Genomic DNA, 21387 nt, shown 5'->3' on the forward strand with positions numbered 1-21387 from the left:
ATGGTCTCAGCTTTATTAAAAAAAAAATAATGTATAATGAACCTGCCAAAAAATCTAACCATCTAAGAATAGGTATGTAACTGTATACAAACCTGGTGAAAACTCGAATTACATAGGTCAAAAAAGACGGCATGTACAGATCTCCCATTCGCTTTCAACTCCTATTGGTTTTGTTTTTGTTATAGACTTTAGAGCTTCAATTTATAGCATAAGACAAAATACATGATGAGACTTTTGTGCTTTTTGATTACGCAACGGATGCTTCTTATTTTGCTTCATATTCTGAGTGTAAAGTACATGTGAAATGTGTTACAATAACCATTTCAGGTGGCATTATTCAGAGTATTAATGATGGAGACTTATTGCTACGTTTAATTGAGCTTTATGAGGCTTTATTATTTCATTAGTTAGTAGAATAAATTAATCAAAAAATGCAAAAAAAATGGTGAAAATGTCAAAAAAAATCTATGCCTAGATTTATATTATATATAGATTGATTGGGTAGTTACTTTTTTCCCCTTTCCTTTGGTTAAATAAGTTAGCAGTTGGACTATGGTGAATTTTACGTATACCCCTTATCTCCACCTAATTATACTAATTTAGCACAATTAAGTAATAAACTAAAGTGAGAATGTGTAGTTAGTGATAATAATATATATGAAAACATATGCATATATTAACTGAACTGGTATAAATAACGTGAGGATAAATTGAACTGGGTAAAATCTAGGCTTGACAAATGATCTAATCAGAATCCTACACGTGGAAGTCTTAGCTGAGATAGACCCGGACCTGCAATGACATCAATCACCTACAATAGCCTGGTAGCGTTACTCAGTCTCAGTCTTGGTGTATCTGGGACCGATATTACCTTGTTATGATACCGAGCTTCCGGGGGCAGAAGCAACCAAGGGCACCGATTCTCGTGGAGTCTCCCTCGGTCGTAGTTCTCTTTCCAACTGTAATGCACTTCCACCGGCCTCTGCCCAAATGTCAGTCAACCTCAAGCCCAGCGCCTGCTCTTCAACACTGTGCGAAAGAATCTTACACTATTGAGTAGTCACTTCTCACTGTTCACTTGATCTTTTACTTTGAGGAAAATCCTTAGCCTTTTATCAATAAATAGGCCCTCTTAAAATAAAAGAAAGGACTGGACTCTTGAGACTGAATACTCATCTCTCGCTCTTGTAACCCTAAACACCATTCTTGAGCTCTGAAGATAGCAAGTTTCTCGTTATCTTTCTAACACTTGTTTCTTTATTTTCTAGTCACTGGCACTCTCACATTTACACATCTTTCACGGTTTAAAAACCATAAAAAGAGTTTAAGATCGATCACGATTCACTTGTCTCCAACCCGACTTTAACAAATTTAATTGATTATCCTAAAATCATTTTAACGTTAAACATAATTTTTTACCCCAAAATAGTTGCAAGACTTTTTTTCTTTGTACATTTAAGACATCGTTTGACATTAGAAGTTGCAGGAAGTCATCTTCCGAGAAAATCTCAGTAAAATAAAGTTAGCAAATGTTTTGTGCCTGTCATTTTAAGAGAGGATTTCTCTCATGAACCAAATGGCGCAAAAGTAATAAAAGAAATCGGATTTTACGATACCATATCGAATAAATATAAAATTTAATTTTTTGCCTCTTTAATTTCTGTTTCCTGACAATTGAAAGGTAAGTATTTAATCTGCCTGACAAGAAGTTATACGGCACATTACTAATGATGGTGCCTATCATGAAAGGCTGAATTAGTTTTCACGCAAAGCAATCCTCCACCAATTTAGACAAAGATATATTAATATACTCCTCCCATCTCAAAATAAGAGTCGCTTTAATAAAAATAATTTATCCAAATTAAGTGTCGTTTTAGAAATTCAAGATAAAAAAATAGTAATTATTTCCAACTATACCTTTCTATTAAAGCACTATTTCTTCTAAATAGTGCTTAATTCTTAGGAAACATCTAATACATAAGAGTAACTTAGTAAATAATATTTTGTAGTATTTATAGGTTTTCTTGATGGACGTGAAATGAGCTAAAGCGACACTTATTTTGAGACGGAGGGAGTAACTAAAAACTACTCTCTCCATCTCAAATTATCTGTCGTTGTTACTAAACGTAGTTATCTCAAATTATTTGTCGTTTTAGAAGTTCAAAGCACAATTAATTTTTTTTCTTTCTATTTTACCTTAGTAGAATATTAATGACACGTAAATGAAGTAAATATTTAATGAATACTAACTCTTAGATAAAAATAGGTAATTTGACTAAATTGCCCCTAATTAAATAGGTATTGAGATTTGATCATATAACACTTAATAGAGACATATATGAAAAAATAAAGTTAATTCTTTATTGATTTATAAGTGAATACTCTTTTTGACCCAAAAAAAAAGCCAAACGAACACTTTTTATTTATTTGGAGGGAGTAGTAGTTGTCCCTGGGAAATTTAATTTTGAGAAGAATACCTAATAAGTATTTAATGCTTTGTTCGAGTAGCTTATCCATATTGGTCAACAAAATCTAAATCTTTAATCTATAGGTACGAGGCTACGTGCCACCCCCTATCATTGACTTTTTAGACGTGTTAAATCTTATTGATTAAGTTTCTCGTTTTTTATTCATTTGACATGTCGCGATTAACTTTTAGAGCTAATGTTGCAAATATAATCTTATATTTTAATTTGAGATTTTTTATGTTCAACGCCTCAAACCTAATATCTCAAAGAAGATGCTTGTGAAAGTAGCTAAAGAAATATCTAGAGGCATTGAGGAACGACAAGAGGCGAAAATGACCTAACATTTTCCCATCGGTTGATTATTAGTTATCATAATAGCTATTAGCATTTTGTAGATATTGTTTACCCCGGATTCGGTAATCAATTGAATTTGTGTGTGAGTATAGGATATGTGCTTGAGTCCCAATGTTTATTACAAACCGTGGATGAGAATGCTTATTGATAAGCGTGCAAGGAGCGCAAGTGACAGATGACTCCGCGTATGGCCAATTTGATTGAAGAAATATGATATAGATGACAAACTTACAATGAAAAATATCAATATTGAGATTGCAAGAACTGTATATATATATGTATTGTGTTACAAGTGTTCTTTTGAATAAAAGATCAACCAACCCCCAAAGGGAGGAGGGAATGCCCTATTTATAGTGATGAACCCATGGGCCTTCCTCAATATGAATTAATAAAATAATAATAAAAGGACAGCCCCTGTGTGGATGTGATGGGATCTGACTGACGGCGCCGTCTGACACACGCATAGTTGGTAGCCGACCATGATGTGACACCACTGCTGCGCCCCAGTAACGGTCATAACGGACCAACGGACTCACGGGTACCGGACCACCGGCGGTAACCCCCCGGAAAGAGATCCGAACCTTCGGTGGCTTAAAAACCGGGACCGATGATGCTTCCGCTCGGCTTTGATCCGAATGCTTATCCGGAAACCCGATGCTTATACACGAACTTTCCCTCCTTTTCCTCCTTCGAGCCACGGTTACCCCGGATTGGCCCTCATCCGGTTTTCACCGTATACAGATAGCCCCAAGCTTCCCGGACCAACGATCTATCGGAGTGATGGGAAGTGAATGAATCGTACATCCGGCCACCCGGTCGGCCAATTCTTATCACTTTATTTTGGCGGGAACGGCTGCGTTTCGTCTTCCTTTTTGTCGCCCACGTGTCCAATTCTGGTTTGTTCGTTCCTGTCAACCGCCTTTTACACGTCGTTTCGCATTAATGTCGCAACACGTGGCGATCCTCGATTGGCCGCCCTCGATAACCGTTCCTCCCTTACGCCTATATAAAGCCCCTCATTTCCTCATTTTTCACTTTTCTGGTTTGCTCTCCTTTTTCTTCTTCCTTCTGTGCGTCAACAACCATCCTTTCCGTTCACAAATTCGTTGCCAAACCTTCTCTTACCAATACAAAAAAAAAAAAAAAAGGAAAGGGAATTAGCTTTGTCACTACTCTCGTCAATTGCTTCTTTGCTTCTTCAAATCGTCACTTCCTTCGTTTCCTTCACGCCATTCCCTACTTTTCTCCTTTTCTTTCAATCATGTCTGAAGCCACTTCTACAGACGTTCCTTCAATCTCGTCCCCGAGGGCCGAGGCCGTATCCTCGGTCAAACAAAAGGGTAACCCCGAAACTGCGGCCTCGGATATTATACCGGCAAAATTTAACTTCAACAAAGACCTCGAGGTAGAAAAACCCTCCGTCGTTTCAGACCGGGGATACGACGTGAGGCGATATCCTTCCTCTATAACCGAGGACAGGCTCGACACAGTCCGGACAGACTGCGGGTGGGACACACGCCCGGTAAGGGTTTTCGCACCCGGGCCAGATGAATCCATAACCGACCACCGGGAGGGGTTTTTGTACGTGTACACTTACCCCTTCACCCTTAAGCTCGACCCCCCGGCTGATCCGGTCATACTGGATATGTGCCGGACTTATGGCGTAACTTTGGCTCAGATCGGCCAAACTGTTTGGAGGGTCGTTGCCTGCCTCCGGTTGCTGGCCATCAGGGCTGAGAAGGAATTCTCATTGGGCCACCTAATACGCTTGTATTCCCCGAGGATATTCCGGGGTGGTGTCATAAGATTAACCAAGCGCAGCCGGAACCCGCTCTTCTCGAAGATGGACGAAGACCGGGACAGGGGGTGGTTGGAACGCTACGTCCGGGTAAAATCCGAGGACATAATCCCGGCCTCCCATCAACCTTTTCCGGAGAAATGGAACGACAAACGTAAGTTCGATCCTTTGAGTAATCGTCATCATATGTTTAGCTGCTTACGGTATTGTTTTCTCACCACCCTTTCGCTACTTTACAGCAAATGGATTTGTTCCCCCGGTTATCCGAGATCTGACTGAGTGGGTCACGGCGCTCCTCAACCAGCTTCCCTATGAGGACCGGACTTGGGCCCACTTATCACGCGGTCGATGGATCGCTCAAAATCATGGTAATATTTGGCTTCCCTTTGATCTCGTTGCCTCTTTAGCCATTCGAGGCCGTCAATTTCCTTAACCTGCCTATGCTTTTGTCATTCAGGCTTGCCGAAGGGTTCGGTGGCATCTAGATCGGAGTCGGGGGCTGCTTCCCCTGCACCGGCGTCCGCCTTCGACATGGCAGGTTCCGCTCGCGTTCTCGCCGAAGCCGCCAAAAGGAAACGACCCCCCGAAAAGGGCCAACCGTCCAAACGAAAGAAAGCAAGGAGTGTTGCCCGGCTACCGAGAGAGGAGGTGGAGTCCGACATCATTGTTCGGAGGGTAGACCCGGCACCGTTAGCGGCCCCAGTACCCGAGGAGACTGCCTCCGAACCGCCCTTGCCTTCTATGAATGAAGGTATCTTAATTCCCGCTCTTCTTTCAAGCGCGGAAGAAATCCTTTCCCCGGCCCCTCTTCGGTCGGTTGACTTCGTCGACATTTTAGGTGAAACTTCTTCGGAAGATACTCCCCTGCAAAGGAGAAAAGGAGCCGGGGAAACGGCTGTTGCTGCAACCGATCAAGGGACCGTTCCAGTTCCGGAGACCGAAGCCCCCACTCAGGCTCGTCCATCGCCCGGCCACGAACCGGTTTCTACTTCCGAGCCCCCGGCCCTCGCCAGGAATATTGAGTCTATACCGAGTTCGTCTACCCCTGCCCCGAGGGTTGCAGACTTCGACGATATGTTTTCAGCCACTCCTCCGGCTACCGGTGAAGCTGCGGGTTTTGGTCATCTTCCAATTCCTCGGGTCACGAGGTCGGCTAACCGACAGTCAGAATCTGGCTCTAGGGATAACCTGGTGACCATCTTCCCAGCCCCGAGCGTTGAGCCGAGAAGGACCAGATCGGTCGTAGTCACCGTCCCCGAGGATTGTGGCTTTCTATCACGTCCGGTAGGAGTGGCAAGTTATTTGCGTCCTCTTGTTTCCGACTCGGATAAGCGCAAAATGACCGGGGTCACTTGGCAATGCCTCATGAACGAAGGCATGCACGCGGGCAACCGGGTAGAACTTACAGCCATCTTTGTATATCAATCAGATTTTGCGCTCATTTTGGTTTTGATTCCTTATGTTTGCTTTCCTTGCAGAGTGTAGTACTGGTGAACGAAGCCTTCATCCGTGCCCAACACGAGATGGATGATCTCCGAGGCCAACTAGACGCCCAGGGCCGAGAAACGGAGAAATACAAGCACCTCCTCCGAGAGAAAGAGGAAGAGTTGAGCCAGGCCGCCGTTCTCGCCAACCTTCGTCCCGAACTCGATGCGGCTAAGGACGAAAGTCGTCGTTTAAAAAATGAGTTGGCCGGCATGACTGATTATAACCGAAGCCTCGAGGCTGATAAGATTTGCCTCAGCCGAGACAAAGCTCAGTTTTCGTCAAGGCTGGACGAGTTGGAGACCACTGTCTCTCAACTCCGAGGGGAACTTGACTTGGTGAAAGCCGATGCGACTATCTTGGCCGAGAGGAATCGGCAACTGGAATCTGATACCGCCCTGTACGAAAAACACATGAAAGTTTTCGAAGAGAAGGCCGAGGAGCGGTCTCGGATGAGTGAGGGCTTAAAAGCCGAGCTGGAGGAGGCGGTGAGTGCCAACGACGTTATTAAGGCCGAGCTAGAAGCTGCTGTCCGCATGAGGACTATCGCTGTGGCAGGCCGAGCTGAGCTAGAGGCTAAGTTGGCTAAGGTTGAGGCCGACTTGGAAGAAGCCTGGAAAGGCGTGGAGACGGCCGAGGCCCATACTGCCACTATTGCCGAGTATGAGAAGTGGAAGTCTCGGCGGCTCACCCTTGAAGGGGCCGATCGCGGATTATCCGATCTTCCAGCCCTAATTACCCAGGCCAAGGAGATGGAGGAGGAGGCCAACCGTGCCCTTGGGTCCGACTCGGATGACTCCGAACGAACCGAGTCCGATTATTCTGACTCTAGCCGTGCTGAGTAGCATAGGATCTTTTTTATTTTTGATGTAAATGTACTCTTTATAAAAGTATCCTTTGCTTATACGAAAGTTACACTTCTCTTGTGTCTTCGTTTGATTACTTGTTTTTATTCTGCCTTGAACTATTGGTCCGAATTTCGGACAAGATGATCCGTGGTCGTTGATTAATTCTGCCCGTGGGACTTATCTTTAAGGCCGATTTGAGATGACCTCACTTCGCCCAGTTTTTTGGGCGTACAACTTGAGCACTGCCAAAATATTGGTTATTGTAATGACTTTTGTATTACAAGTGTTCGTACATATAGGAGAATTTTCATTCCTTGTACCTTTGCCATAGCAAACACTAAATGGGACACGATTCATTATGATCGTTTGGTCCTTACATCAAAGTCGGAGGCCGATGGCCGGCCTACGCTTTTGCCGTGGCAAATGTTGAATGGGACACGATTCATTATGATCGTTTGGTCCTTACATCGAAGTCGGAGGCCGGTGGCCGGCCTATGCTTTTGCCGTGGCAAATGCTGAATTTCTTCCCTTGTTTCTCTTTATTGTGCCATGCCTCGATGTGGGTACTGTGGCCCCTTAACACTGATCCGAGCTTCGAGGTCGGGTGAGTGTTACCAAGCCCTCACTCGGAAGATGCAACCTCGGGTGTCCGAGTTCTGGCCCTTGGCCTTTATTGCGTAGCACGTTGTACTCGTTGCCTCATTAAAAACCTCGGCGGAAAACCCATTTTGGGACAAAACCGCGCTTACGGAAAAGAGTGCAACACGTGCTTTCAGTCCTAAGTTTCTATTTTTGTGTCGTGTTCGATTTCCTGCAAAAAGACAATACGGTTAACAGAAGGTATATGAGAGGATCATACCTTAGCAGTAATATCTTTTCAGATGGGCTATGTTCCAGTTGTTGCGTAGGCATTGTCCATCCATGGACTCCAACTGGTACGATCCTTTGCCTGTTACACCGGTCACCTTGTACGGCCCTTCCCAGTTTGGTCCTAGCTTTCCCTCGTTTGGGTTTTTTGTATGCAAAGTGACTTTTCGAAGTACCAAGTCCCCAACCCGGAAATGCCGAAAGTTGGCTCTCCGATTGTAGTACCTTTCCATCCTCTGCTTTTGAGCCGCAATTCGGACCAATGTTCTTTCGCGCATCTCATCTGCCAGGTCGAGCCTTACGACCATGGCCTCCCCGTTTAACTCCTCGGTTGCATACCTGAAACGGAGAGTCGGCTCGCCAACCTCGACGGGGATAAGGGCTTCGGTCCCGTATACCAACGAGAAAGGGGTCTCGCCCGTGCTGGACTTGGCCGTGGTTCGGTAAGCCCATAGTACCTCGGGCAACACTTCTCTCCAACGGTGCTTCGATGCTTCCAGCCGCTTCCTTAGACTTTGGATTATTGTCTTGTTAGTGGATTCCGCCTGTCCGTTTGCACACGGGTGATATGGGGTCGACACAATCTTCTTGATCTTCAACCCCTCGAGGAAACTGTTGACCTTACTACCCATGAACTAGGGACCGTTATCACAAGTTATTTCGGCTGGAATGCCGAAACGGCAGACGATGTGGTCCCAAACGAAGTCGATAACCTCCTTTTCTCTGATTTTTTCAAAGGCCTACGCTTCGACCCATTTAGAAAAGTAGTCAGTCATAAATAAAATAAAGCGTGCCTTACCTGGTGCCCGGGGTAACGGACCCACGATGTTCATTCCCCATTTCATGAACGGCAATGGTGAGACCACTGAATGCAACGACTCCCCGGGCCGGTGAACCATCGGGGCATGCCTCTGACACCCGTCACATTTTCGGACGAAGTTTCTCGTGTCTTCATCCATCTGATTCCAGTAATACCCAGCCCTGATCAGCTTCCGGACCAGAGCTTCCGCACCAGAGTGATTGCCACAGGTCCCTTCATGTACTTCCCTCATCACATACTCCGTTTCCCCGGGGCCCAAACATTTAGCCAAGGGTCCGTGGAAAGAGCGTCGGTATAATTGGCCGTCCACTAAGCAAAATCGGGCTGCCTTCGTTCGTAACGAACGCGACTCCTTCGGGTCGCTTGGAAGCTTATCATCACGCAAGTAGTCAATGTATTTGTTGCGCCAATCCCAAGTCAGACCTGTCGAGTATATTTCAGCGTGTCCGCTTTCTATGGCCGTTCTTGTCAGTTGCACCGTTTCTCCGAAGTTGATTTCGACCCCTTCGACCGCAGATCCCAAATTTGCCAATGCATCGGCCTCACAGTTCTGTTCTCTCGGTATATGCTGCAGGGTCCATTTTTTAAATCGGTGAAGTATCACTCTGGTTTTCTCGAGATACCTCTGCATCCGTTCATCCTTGACTTCAAACGTGCCATTCACCTGGTTTGCGACCAAAAGCGAGTGGCACTTTGCCTCGATAGTTTCTGCCCCCATACTCCGGGCCAATTCTAATCCTGCAATCATAGCCTCATACTCGGCTTCATTGTTAGTTAGCTTGATAGTTTTGATGGAATGTCGAATGACATCACCGGCCGGGGCCCTAAGGACAATACCAAGCCCGGAACCTCTAAGGTTCGAAGCCCCGTCCGTATACAGAGACCAAATGCCCGTGGCCTTTCCCGAGGTCAGCAGGAACTCTTTTTCGACCTCGGGGACCATGGCTGGGGCGAAGTCTGCTATGAAATCGGCTAAGATTTGGGATTTGATGGCCGTTCGGGGTCTGTATTCGAGGTCGTAGCCGCTGACCTCTACAGCCCACTTCGTTAGCCTACCCGACAACTCGGGTTTATGCATGATGTTTTTCAAAGTATAAGTAGTTACTACACATATGTGATGGCTTTGAAAGTAAGGCTTAAGCTTTCTCGAGGCGCTTACTAGTGCCAACGCCAACTTTTCCAGATGGGGGTAACGGGTCTCCGCATCCCCCAATGTTCTACTCACGTAATAGATAGGGAATTCCGTACCTGATTCTTCTCGGACCAAAACGCCGCTTACCGCAACTTTGGAGACCGCAAGGTACAGAAATAGTGTCTCACCTGCCTTCGGCGTGTGCAGTAGAGGGGGGATAGACAAGTACTTCTTCAGATCCTGCAGAGCTTCATGGCACTTCGGTGTCCAGATAAAATCATTCTTCTTTCTGAGCAAGGAGAAGAACCGGTGACTCCTGTCCGAGGATCTCGATATGAAGCGACTTAGTGCTGCGATTCTCCCGGTGAGTTTCTCAACCCCCTTTATGCTGTTCACTACCTCGATATCTTCGATGGCTTTGATCTTGTCCGGGTTGATTTCGATCCCTCGGTTTGACACCATGAAACCTAGGAATCTGCCAGATCTCACACCGAATGCACACTTCTCCGGGTTAAGCTTCATGTTGTATTTGCGAAGCACATTGAAGGTTTCCTGCAAATGCTTTAAATGGTCCTTTGTTTCCAGGGACTTAACAACCATATCGTCAACGTAAACCTCCATTGTTTTCCCTATCTGTTCTTCGAACATTTCATTAACTAGGCGTTGGTAAGTTGCACCGGCATTTTTTAGTCCGAAAGGCATGACGTTATAACAATAGGTCCCATACCGGGTGATGAAGGATGTTTTCTCTTGATCCCCCGGGTACATCCGGATCTGGTTATACCCGGAGTAAGCGTCGAGAAAACTCAACATCTCATGCCCGGCCGTCGCATCGATCATTCTGTCGATATGAGGCAACGGAAACGAGTCCTTCGGGCATGCCTTGTTTAAATCTTTGAAGTCGACACACATTCGAAGTTTGTTACCTTTTTTGGGTACTACCACAACGTTGGCCAGCCAGTCCGGGTACTTTACCTCACGGATGGATCCTATCTTCAAAAGTTTTGTTACCTCGTCCTTCACAAATGCGTGTTTAGCCTCCGCCATGGGTCTCCTTTTCTGTTTCACCGGAGTAAACTTCCCATCCAGGCTGAGCTTGTGAGTTGCTATTTCTGGTGATATACCTGTCATATCTTTATGCGACCATGCAAAGCAATCGGCGTTAGCACGAAGAAATTCAATTAATCGACGCCTGAGCTCCGGGGTGAGCCCCGTGCCCAGGTATACCTTTCTGTCCGGGAGATATTCGAACAGGATGATCTGCTCCAATTCCTCCACAGTTGACTGAGTTGCATCCGAGTCATCTGGCATGACGAACGATCTGGGTACCTCGTAATCTTCCTCCTTATGTACCGGGTTCAACCCGGCGCACTTTGATTGCTATTTGGGAATCTCTCCTCCGGTTGCACTTTTCCATTCCGGCCCCTCGGGCCAAGGTGCCGCTTCTTCTACTGCAAACATTTTCCTTGCAGCGGGCTGCTCGCCCCGGACGGTTTTCACTCCTTCCGGCGTGGGGAATTTCAATAGCTGATGTAGTGTTGAGGGCACCGCCCTCATGCTATGTATCCAAGGTCTGCCTAATAATGCATTATATTTCATGTCCCCCTCGATCACATAGAACATCGTTTGCTGAATGGTGCCACCCACATTTACAGGCAATGAGATTTCCCCCTTTGTGGTTTCGCTCGCCATATTGAACCCGCTTAGCACCCGGGCCACTGGTGCGATCTGGCCGAGCAGTCCTAGCTGTTCAACCACCCTCCATCGGATGATGTTTGCCGAGCTACCTGGGTCAATCAGAATACGTTTAACCTTAGTTTTAAAGACTAGTATAGAGATTACCAATGCGTCATTGTGGGGTTGAACGATGTCCTCTGCGTCTTCGTCATTAAAGAAGATGGATCCCTCGGCCGAATGGCCTCGGGTGCGCTTTTCACGAACAATAGTGATCTTCATCCGTTTCATTACCGGCCCTCGAGGGGCGTCTGTCCCGCCCACTATCATGTTGATCGTATGCTGGGGTTCGACAGGCTCGGACCTTTGAAAAGATTCCCTTTCCTTATAGTGATTTTTGGCCCGGTCGCTCAGCAGATCTCGGAGGTGACCATTTTTCTATAACCGGGCTACCTCGTCTCTCAATTGACGGCAATCTTCGGTTCGATGCCCGTGGGTCCCGTGATACTCGCACACTACACCCGGATCTCGCTGACCCGGATCCGACCTCAATGGTTTAGGCCACCTTACATCGGGGACACGTCCAATAGCCGAGACAAGTCCTGAAGTACTAACGTTGAAGTTGTATTCTGAAATTTTTGGAGGAACTTTATTGCCGGCGGAACTTCCGGCATTGCTCCTAAACGAGAGTCCCCGACTGTTCGATGGCCGCTCCACTCGTTTGCTGCCCCGTCCTGAGAAATGGCTCGGGCTCTCTATTGCCTTTTCCGACCTGAAACTTTGCTTATCCGGATAGGGATATGGCCGAAACCTTCCTTTCGATGATTCAGACATGGCCTCGTATCCCTTCCTTGGCGGCTCGAAACCTCTACTTATTTTGGTCCTTACCGGAGAGAACTCGAATTGATCATCCTCCACCCGAATCTTTGACTCATACCGATTGTGGACGTCGGCCCATGTTACGGCCTCGTATTCCAGCAAGCTCTCTTTCAATTTTGCCGAGGCCACCGAACTTAGCATGTTGAGGCCCTTTGTGAAGGCCTGTGCGGCCCACTCTTCCGGCACCGGGGGTAGCTCCATTCGTTCCCTCTGGAACGGGGTGACGAATTCCCGCAATAACTCGCCGTCCCTTTGGGTTATCCGGAAAATGTCAGCCTTACGGGCCTGCTCCTTTATTGCACCGGCGTGGGCTTTCACAAAGGCATCGGCGAGCATCTCAAAAGAAGTGATCGAATGCTCGGGCAGATGGTCGTACCACGTCAACGCCCCCTTTGACAGAGTCTCCCCGAATTTTTTCAACAGTACTGACTCTATCTCATCTTCTTCCATATCATTACCCTTGATAGCACAGGTGTACGAGGTCACGTGCCCATGCGGGTCCGTGGTGCCGTCGTATTTCTGAATGTCCGGCATCTTGAATCTCTTCGGGATCAACTTGGGCGCTGCACTCGGGGGAAAAAGCCTTTGAATATATTTTTTCGAGTTAGCCCCCTTCAGCAAAGGGGGAGCCCCCGGTATCTGATCTACCCGAGAATTGTAAGTCTCTACCCTTTTTTCGGTAGAGTCCACTCATTTCGCCAAGGTTTCAAGCATCTTTAGTACCTCGGTGGAAGAACCGGCTCCGGAATCATTGCTCTCGACTGTCCGCTGCCTACTTCTCTCGATTTCCGCTGTTCCCTTGGCCTTTTCTGGCCCAGGCTTCCCCTGCCCGCTCTGTAACCGGGCAATCGCCATCCCTTGCTCGGCGATTGCCGCTCTTTGTTCCTGCAATATCTCGAAAATCAAACGCAAATTAATGCCGTCATTTGGTGCTTCCGGCTCCTTCTGGCTTTGGGTCCGAGACAATGTGACGGAGTTGCGAGTTCTTAGGGGATCAGTTGCCGGTAGGGCGGCGTTAATTTGATCCACCGTGTTTTGTCGGTTGAGGCCCTCCCTCGAGTCGACGCGGTTCGGGTCAGCGAGATTCGGTAGTCCCCGTAATTCACTTTCCTCGTTTTCTGCCACAATCTCGGTATTATTGACATGGCCGGACTGCTCAACATCAGCCATGAGTCAGTTTTTGTCGAGACAAACGGGGCGGAAGTGTTATGGTTTGGAGGTGAGAACGACAAGAATCAGGACCAAGAACTATTATCCTCGCCCCACGGTGGGCGCCAAACTGTTTACCCCGGATTCGGTAATCAATTGAATTTGTGTGTGAGTATAGGATATGTGCTTGAGTCCCAATGTTTATTACAAACCGTGGATGAGAATGCTTATTGATAAGCGTGCAAGGAGCGCAAGTGACAGATGACTCCGCGTATGGCCAATTTGATTGAAGAAATATGATATAGATGACAAACTTACAATGGAAAATATTAATATTGAGATTGCAAGAACTGTATATATATATGTATTGTGTTACAAGTGTTCTTTTGAATAAAAGATCAACCAACCCCCAAAGGGAGGAGGGAATGCCCTATTTATAGTGATGAACCCATGGGCCTTCCTCAATATGAATTAATAAAATAATAATAAAAGGACAGCCCCTGTATGGATGTGATGGGATCTGACTGACGGCGCCGTCTGACACACGCATAGTTGGTAGCCGACCATGATGTGACACCACTGCTGCGCCCCAGTAACGGTCATAACGGACCAACGGACTCACGGGTACCGGACCACCGGCGGTAACCCCCCGGAAAGAGATCCGAACCTTCGGTGGCTTAAAAACCGGGACCGATGATGCTTCCGCTCGGCTTTGATCCGAATGCTTATCCGGAAACCCGATGCTTATACACGAACTTTCCCTCCTTTTCCTCCTCCGAGCCACGGTTACCCCGGATTGACCCTCATCCGGTTTTCACCGTATACAGATATAATTATAAGGTTCTTAATGTAACAATCTTTTAATTACATTTAAAATCAAATTTACTCGGCAAAATTTTGATCACCAAAATTTGCCGCACTTACCTGTGGCAAAACGGGCAAGAAAACTTCATTTGTGTCGAAAATATTATTACACTCCTTATTTCTTTCTAAACAAAACGATTGCTTTAAGCACAGTCAAATCAAGTGCCTAAATGAAGTGGCTATTGATTAATATAAGGCATTCTAACTTAATTAAAAATAATATCACCTTCTTTCATGCACTTGTTTTGAAAGTAATATCCTCAAGTCCGAGAATCGACATTTTAGTCCTTTTTTTTGCACGGATTCCCTTCAAAGGCGCTGGTCTTTAAATTTTATCCTTCGTTTAAAAAAGTGACCGAAAATACTTTGAGATTTTGAGTTGGAATTCTCACTCAGTAAAAAAAAATAAAAAATTGTAAGGCAAGACTTCGTGAAAAATCTGTCTTATAAGGTAGAATTTGCTTTAAAATTCCAACTTAAGGCAAAAAAAAAAAAAAAAAAAAAAAACTTTTGCCTTCAGACATTTTTTTTACTCTGCTGGAATTCTACAAAAATTAGACCTTAAGCCTAACTTTGATCAGAATAGGCCTAATTTTGCAAAGAAACTCTGCCTTGTGATATTCTTTTATTGTTTACTGAGTCAGAAGACGAACCCAGCACCTCGATATATTTTAGGTGAAGGACAAAAGCTAAAAACCAGCAATTTGAGGGACAAAACTACCCTGCAAATTGCCCATTTTAGTTAGAAGTTGATGCCATATGGCCCATATAAGCTAAAACAGCCCATCAGGCATTCCAAAACATTTTTTTGCGCGGATTGATCCTTCAAAGGTACTGCTTCTTTAATTTTTGTCCCTCAATTTGTTGATCTTTAATTTTTGCCTTTCTCCTAAAAATTCATGGGTTCCGGTTTAAACCTCTGCTCAATCAAAAATTAAAAAAAAATGCAAGACATAATTTTGAATTCAAACCCTACCTTAAGGAGACTCTGTCTTAAGGTAGAGTTTGCTACCTTAAGTCAAACTCTGCATTATAAGGTAGCAAAGCAAATTGTGCCTTGCTAAATTCAAATTCTATATATGCAGAACACTTTATGACTCGATTTCAAATAACTTAATGATTGCTAGAACCAGAAAATAAAACAAACAGATACTGCAAGCCATTTCGTAAAGTAAAAAATTAGTTAATACTTCAAGTTAAATCATCATGTTTGAGAAAACGACCATGCTCAGATCTCCAACTTCTGGATTGACTCATAATTTTAGATAGGCTTAATACCCAGATGGACCCTTAAACTTGACATGTTTTGTAAGATAGGCATATAAACTTATAAGGTGACCAGATAGACACTTAAACTTACTCAAAGTGTATTTTTCAAGTTTTTCAGTTGTTTTGAAAACAAAAACTATATTTTTCAAACACTCTCAATTTTCATGGCCAAACAAGCCCTAAATATATCACAAAATATTTTTTTTAAAATGCAAAAATAAGGCAAACGCATATACATGAGACTATAAATGTGCACTTAAACCAATAAATACTCGCTAATCGCAATTTTGCAGCTTTCAATTAACTCGGATTTTTTTTTTACACTTGAATAATTAAAAAACAATAACTTTAACCAATAAAAATCCTTAAAAAAAGAAATTTCAAATTAAGAAATTTCTTTTTTTTAAGGATTTTCTTCTCGGCTTTACAGTTTTCTTAATTTGAAATTTCTTTTACACTTGAAATACTGAACTTAAAAATTTCTTAATTTGAAATTTCTTTTTTTAAGGATTTTTATTGGTTAAAGTTATTGTTTTTTAATTATTCAAGTGTAAAAAAAAATCCGAGTTAATTGAAAGATGCAAAATTGCGATTAGCGAGTATTTATTGGTTTAAGTGCACATTTATAGTCTCATGTATATGCGTTTGCCTTATTTTTGCATTTTAAAAAAAATATTTTGTGATATATTTAGGGCTTGTTTGGCCATGAAAATTGTGAGTGTTTGAAAAATATAGTTGTTGTTTTCAAAACAACTGAAAAACTTGAAAAATACACTTTGAGTAAGTTTAAGTGTCTATCTGGTCACCTTATAAGTTTATATGCCTATCTTACAAAACATGCCAAATTTAAAGGTCCATCTAGGTATTAAGCCTTTTAGATACTATTATTGGCCGCCATCTCTTTTTGACTGAATTTCATCCACTTTGAACCCAAGACGCAAAGACAAGAAAAAAGAAATGGAACATGAGAAAAAGAATATTAGCAAAAAGTAGGAGTAAATATTACTGTAGTGGTTAATGACTAATTTCATAACATATATAATGGCATGGTGATGTCGTTACTCTAGCCAGTAATACATGGTGATGTCGTTAAACTTTTTTGGTCAGAAAAAGTTTTTTTTTTTTTTTTTTTTTAAAGTTAAAGACAGAAGGGGAAGAGAATATACACCAGGTGCAATAAAATCCATGCACGTAAAGAGGAAGCATATGTATTTTTCATGGCAAATTGCTAAGCCATAAAATTAAAAAGAAAAAAAGGACCACATATGCCTGAAATCACAACAAAGAAAGCGTCCATATATAATTTAATTACATATACTAACGACTCTTTACATAAGCAAAGACCATTACCAACTTTGAACATTCAACATCCAACAGAGATACAGAAAAAAGTAAAATTTAAAGCGAGGACACAACCGAAGAAATATATTCCTTTTTGGACCACTGCCCTAGCATGATTGCTTAATAGCTAACCAGAACCTTTTGTCTTTTGCCATGTTTATTTCCCACACTAACACTACTTGACTTTATTTTCATTCATAGCTAGACTTGTCTTCAACGTCGTCGTTCTGGGGTCCAGTGAGGAGTAGTTGGACTGAAATGCACAGAGACCACCCTGGAGTCCAAAAGTTCCACAATGGGAGTAAAATTAACACATCTTGGAGCCTTATACTGATTAATTGATGCACCTCTTGAAATTGCATAATCCATCAGCTCTTCAAATGTTCCATTTTTCACCACCCTAATCTCTAGTTGCCCAATAGAATTGTCCGCCACGCGGCACTGCCTGTAAACTGAGTTCAACGATTCTTCCATTGCGAGGCAGCACTGGTTGAACACCTCCTCACTCGGCTGGTTAGCCGGGTCCTTCACTAGTAACTCCCAGTAAATAACGTAATGCCCTGGAATTGTCTTAGTATCCGCGAAGCTCGTATACTCAACCAAATTGGTATCATACGGTTGCAAAAGTGCCGTCGCATTTTCAATAGCCTTTTGCAATTCGGACTCATCAGTTTTATCAGCGTCAATGCTCAGCAGCACGTTTTTTCGCCTAACGAATTTGAACTGAGGTGCCGAGTTATGAAACCCGGTGACCTGGAGTATGTCACCAACTCGATAACGGCATAGTCCAGCATAAGTTGTGATCACAAGCTCGTATTCTTTACCTATTTCCACGTCAGCAAGGTCCACGAGATGTGGAGGTGAATCACGAGAGATTTGAACCGGGCTGATCGGGTCATGTGGGATGAATTCAAAGTAACCCATATTTGGCATGATGGTGTAACAAACTTCTGAAGGCTTGCACATTGGTTTCAAATTAAGTCCAAAATAACATTCGGATGATGCATACATTGTACAAGCCTTTGGTAGACCCCCACTATAATAATCCAATGTAGGGATATATTGAGCCATTGCACCTGTGACTATCACATCAAGGTACTTCGTGTTTGGCCAAATTCTAGTAATGATTCCTTCCCAATTGTCACCTTCGCACTCCTTAACAACAAACTCAGCAAGTTCAGGATTTGGTTTGAGTATTTTTGAAATGCAATTTCTGATAGAAGCGTCTGTAACTTTAGGGTTTAGAGTTCCAGACGCGATATCCTGAGCCAATTGCTTCCAATTGAGTTGAAGAAAACGGATGGCACGGAGTAAGCCAGAGGCAAAAACAGCGCCTACTCGGAGTACTTCTTCTCTCATGAGAAGGCCACAAAGCATTTGAGAGTACATGCTTTGGAATGAGTCGACACAGAGGATGGCCTCGTTAGGGCTAGTGTAGACATTGTGAGGATCGTATGGCCTTGTTTTGAATTGTTCACTCTTGTAGTAACTTGTTAGGACTGGACGTGCAACAAGGCCACTAGGAGTCTTGGTTTCTGCCTTGATAAACAGAAAGTACAGTCCCTTCCCTTTGTCTAGGCCCGGCACATACCTGTGTTACAGTCCATGAAAAAAAATTCCAAAATCAATTTTCTAGTTACAAATTTTCAGTGCTTTCGGCCAAAAGGCTAATGTTAATATTTCAGCAATTTTTTTGTCTTGATGGGGTTAGTAAGGAGTGGTCAATTTACAAATGTTTCTACATCAAATTTAGTCTGGATTTTACTACATATTTCCATGTAGAAATATTCCATAAATTAGTTCCATGTAGAAATATTCCATAAATTAAAGATTCATGCTTGTTATAACATACATATTTTTGGGTCAGAATATGTTATAGCATACTAACCCTAGGGGTAGATCACTTACAGATTCATCACGGGTTGGAGAAGGTTGTACAACTTCTGTCTGCGTTCTAGCTCATCCGCAATTGTGGGCATCAGTTTTCTCTCCCCGGCAGACGTCCCCGAACTATATAGAACCAAAATAACATTTCAATATGATATTATGTTGCGATTAACTAGTAACAACTTAAATACTGTTAATAATTACGTACATCAAATTAAAAGAATATGAAGTAGTACAACACTTTGAACAAGTATATGCAAGACATATTGTGAAATCGGACCTGGTTAGGAATTCGGAGATAGGGTGAGACGAGAAGATTGGAGAACGATCTCCATTAGCAACACGATCGATATCAGGTTTAAGATCTTCGTACGAGACAACTGGTACCTTGGACTTGAATGTGTCACGGTCAATAGCACCACCAACTTTGAATCTTTGAAGGTACTCAGTGTTGGCATTTCGTCTTAGTATTTCAGCTAAGACTTTCTCTTGTACTGAATCAGTATTTCTAGTCATCTCTTCAATTAATTGAAAGGCCTTAGCATCTTTCTCGCATGCTGGAGGGCCAAGAGGAGATGGAAGACTAGAATCAACAGCCATAATAATGTGTAGGAAAATAGAAAAGAGAGAAGTGGAAATATAAAGCACAATAATTCTCAGAGATTGTTAATTTCAATTTGTGTGATTTGGTAGCTATGGATGGAAACCTATTTATAGTGAAACTAAGGCCTTAATCCTCTATGTTTACCACGTCACTTTCCACGTAAGAATGTATACGTGGAAACCACACTAATAAAAAATCTTCGGTAATTTTAGGCATGGACTTGGACGAAGCATTGCCGTCCATCGACTTTGTAATATTTTTGATGGTCATTTGAAGAGGGAACAGGTGGGTCCCAGAAAACGACATTTGTCTGCTCAAGCAGAACTTGTGGGCCCATTATGTTTGACAAGTCAGCAAAGTCCAGCTAGGTTTTTTTGTCTTGGAGTTGAATGGATGAACCCTTTCTGGTGAGTGTGTTGGTCATGGACAAACATAGGCTGCCGGCGAAGGAGCAAATTTCATTGTTTAACAGAAGTGAAAAGAACCTATTTCTTAGAAGCTAATACTAATTTATTCACTACCACTTAATGTTAAGGATAATTTACTATTAAATGGACTATTTTTTTGTTAAAATGTCAGGAGATTAAAGAAGTTCATGATGCTATGATGATAATATATTATCTAAAGATAATTAATCAGTGGGTTAAAGGATATAATTGTGCAGCAATCACATGAACATCCTAGGGGTTGTCACTAGAATTCCTGCATTGTTCTATTTGTCTACTTGTATAGCTCCCAGCCTTCCACCAGGATGCCCCTGCCATTGTTTTCATCGCCTAGTCAATTCCCTGTCAGCTACAACTATATATTTTTTTCCTTTATTTCTTTTTCTTATTATGTTGATTTAATTGCTAAGTGTTCGATTACTAAAATTTAAGAACATCTTTTTACAATATGATTATGCATTTACGGCTTGCATTGGACTTCTAGTATAGCTAATTCCCTAGGTCAGTTGGTGAGATCCCAATCTTCCACAATTAAAGTGAAAGGTTCAAACTTTATTAGCAGATTATTAATCTTTTTTTCCTTCCCCATTTTCCCTCCCACGATGTAACAAAAATAATTCAAAAAGTATAGAAACTCCACGGTTTAACATGAATTTCAACGTGTTGATTCTCTTTAATTGCCAAGCATATGAATTTTCTAAAAAGATAATCGATAACTATGAAATTTGAAGCCAATACCTCTATTTGCTCTAATACTATATATGTCAAAGTGAGATTATTTCATCTCAAAGGTTAAGCAGAAGCTGTTTTGAGCATAAAGCAAAATTTATGACATCACGAGAGGACCCATATAAACGTACATATTAATGGAATACAATACAAGAATCAGTTTGTTTTTGGATAAGAACAGATCAAAAAGGTGACGATCACAATTTTTTCAAACGGGCAGTTAACTTTTTTTCTTTCTTTCGTGTGTGTGTTATATCATGTTTCTCGGTGTTTATGTTACACTGGTTTTGCTAGAATCCGTTCTAGTCACGATACTAATAACTCAACTATGTCTTTCATAGAGTGAGATCAGTCAAATTTGGTAGTTATGGGCGCAATTCAATTAACAGTTTAAATTATATACATAGTTAGTGTAAGATCTTTTTATATTATAATAGATAATTTATCTTATTTTGAACAGTACAAATCCTACATTTTAAGGCTGATGGTGTATGTAACTTAAAGTCATCAATTATTGGTGGTAAAGGCAAAATGATATGGGATAAATGCTGCGAAACGAGCATGTTCTACAGTTGATAGTGTTTCGAAGGGTCAATTCAACTAAAAGATGAGAATCTCGTGTGCGTTGAGAATTCCTGAAATGGGAGACACCAACTTTATGAATAATTTGTACGTTTCTTCACTTATGGTTTGATACCTCGTGGCCACTAAAACAAAATGGACCTTGCTCAGTTGCCCTTGCAAATTGCAATTATCTCATGATAATGAGGGAT

General features: G+C 42.9%; 1 protein-coding gene across 1 annotated transcript; it reads right to left on the reverse strand.

The window, feature by feature from the left end:
* Positions 1 to 16882: 16882 nt before the first annotated feature.
* Positions 16883 to 19518, reverse strand: LOC132623273 (probable indole-3-acetic acid-amido synthetase GH3.1). Its single transcript, XM_060338008.1, has 3 exons — positions 19116 to 19518; positions 18857 to 18958; positions 16883 to 18539 (listed from the first exon to the last, which is right to left on the reverse strand). The coding sequence occupies exons 1-3, from the start codon at positions 19433 to 19435 to the stop codon at positions 17162 to 17164; spliced, it is 1800 nt and encodes a 599-aa protein (XP_060193991.1). The 5' UTR covers positions 19436 to 19518; the 3' UTR covers positions 16883 to 17161.
* Between the last annotated feature and the right edge of the window lie 1869 nt (positions 19519 to 21387).

The sequence above is a fragment of the Lycium barbarum genome, chromosome 12 (assembly GCF_019175385.1).
Source record: "Lycium barbarum isolate Lr01 chromosome 12, ASM1917538v2, whole genome shotgun sequence".
Classification (NCBI taxonomy): Eukaryota; Viridiplantae; Streptophyta; class Magnoliopsida; order Solanales; family Solanaceae; genus Lycium; species Lycium barbarum.

Excerpts from the sequence above, each read along its gene's own strand:
- LOC132623273 (XM_060338008.1), bottom strand. The coding sequence starts at position 19,435 with ATGGCTGTTGATTCTAGTCTTCCATCTCCTCTTGGCCCTCCAGCATGC. Across the intron at positions 18,959-19,115 it reads ATCTCCGAATTCCTAACCAG|TTCGGGGACGTCTGCCGGGG; the intron begins GTCCGATTTCAC and ends GGTTCTATATAG. Across the intron at positions 18,540-18,856 it reads CTCCAACCCGTGATGAATCT|GTATGTGCCGGGCCTAGACA; the intron begins GTAAGTGATCTA and ends ACTGTAACACAG.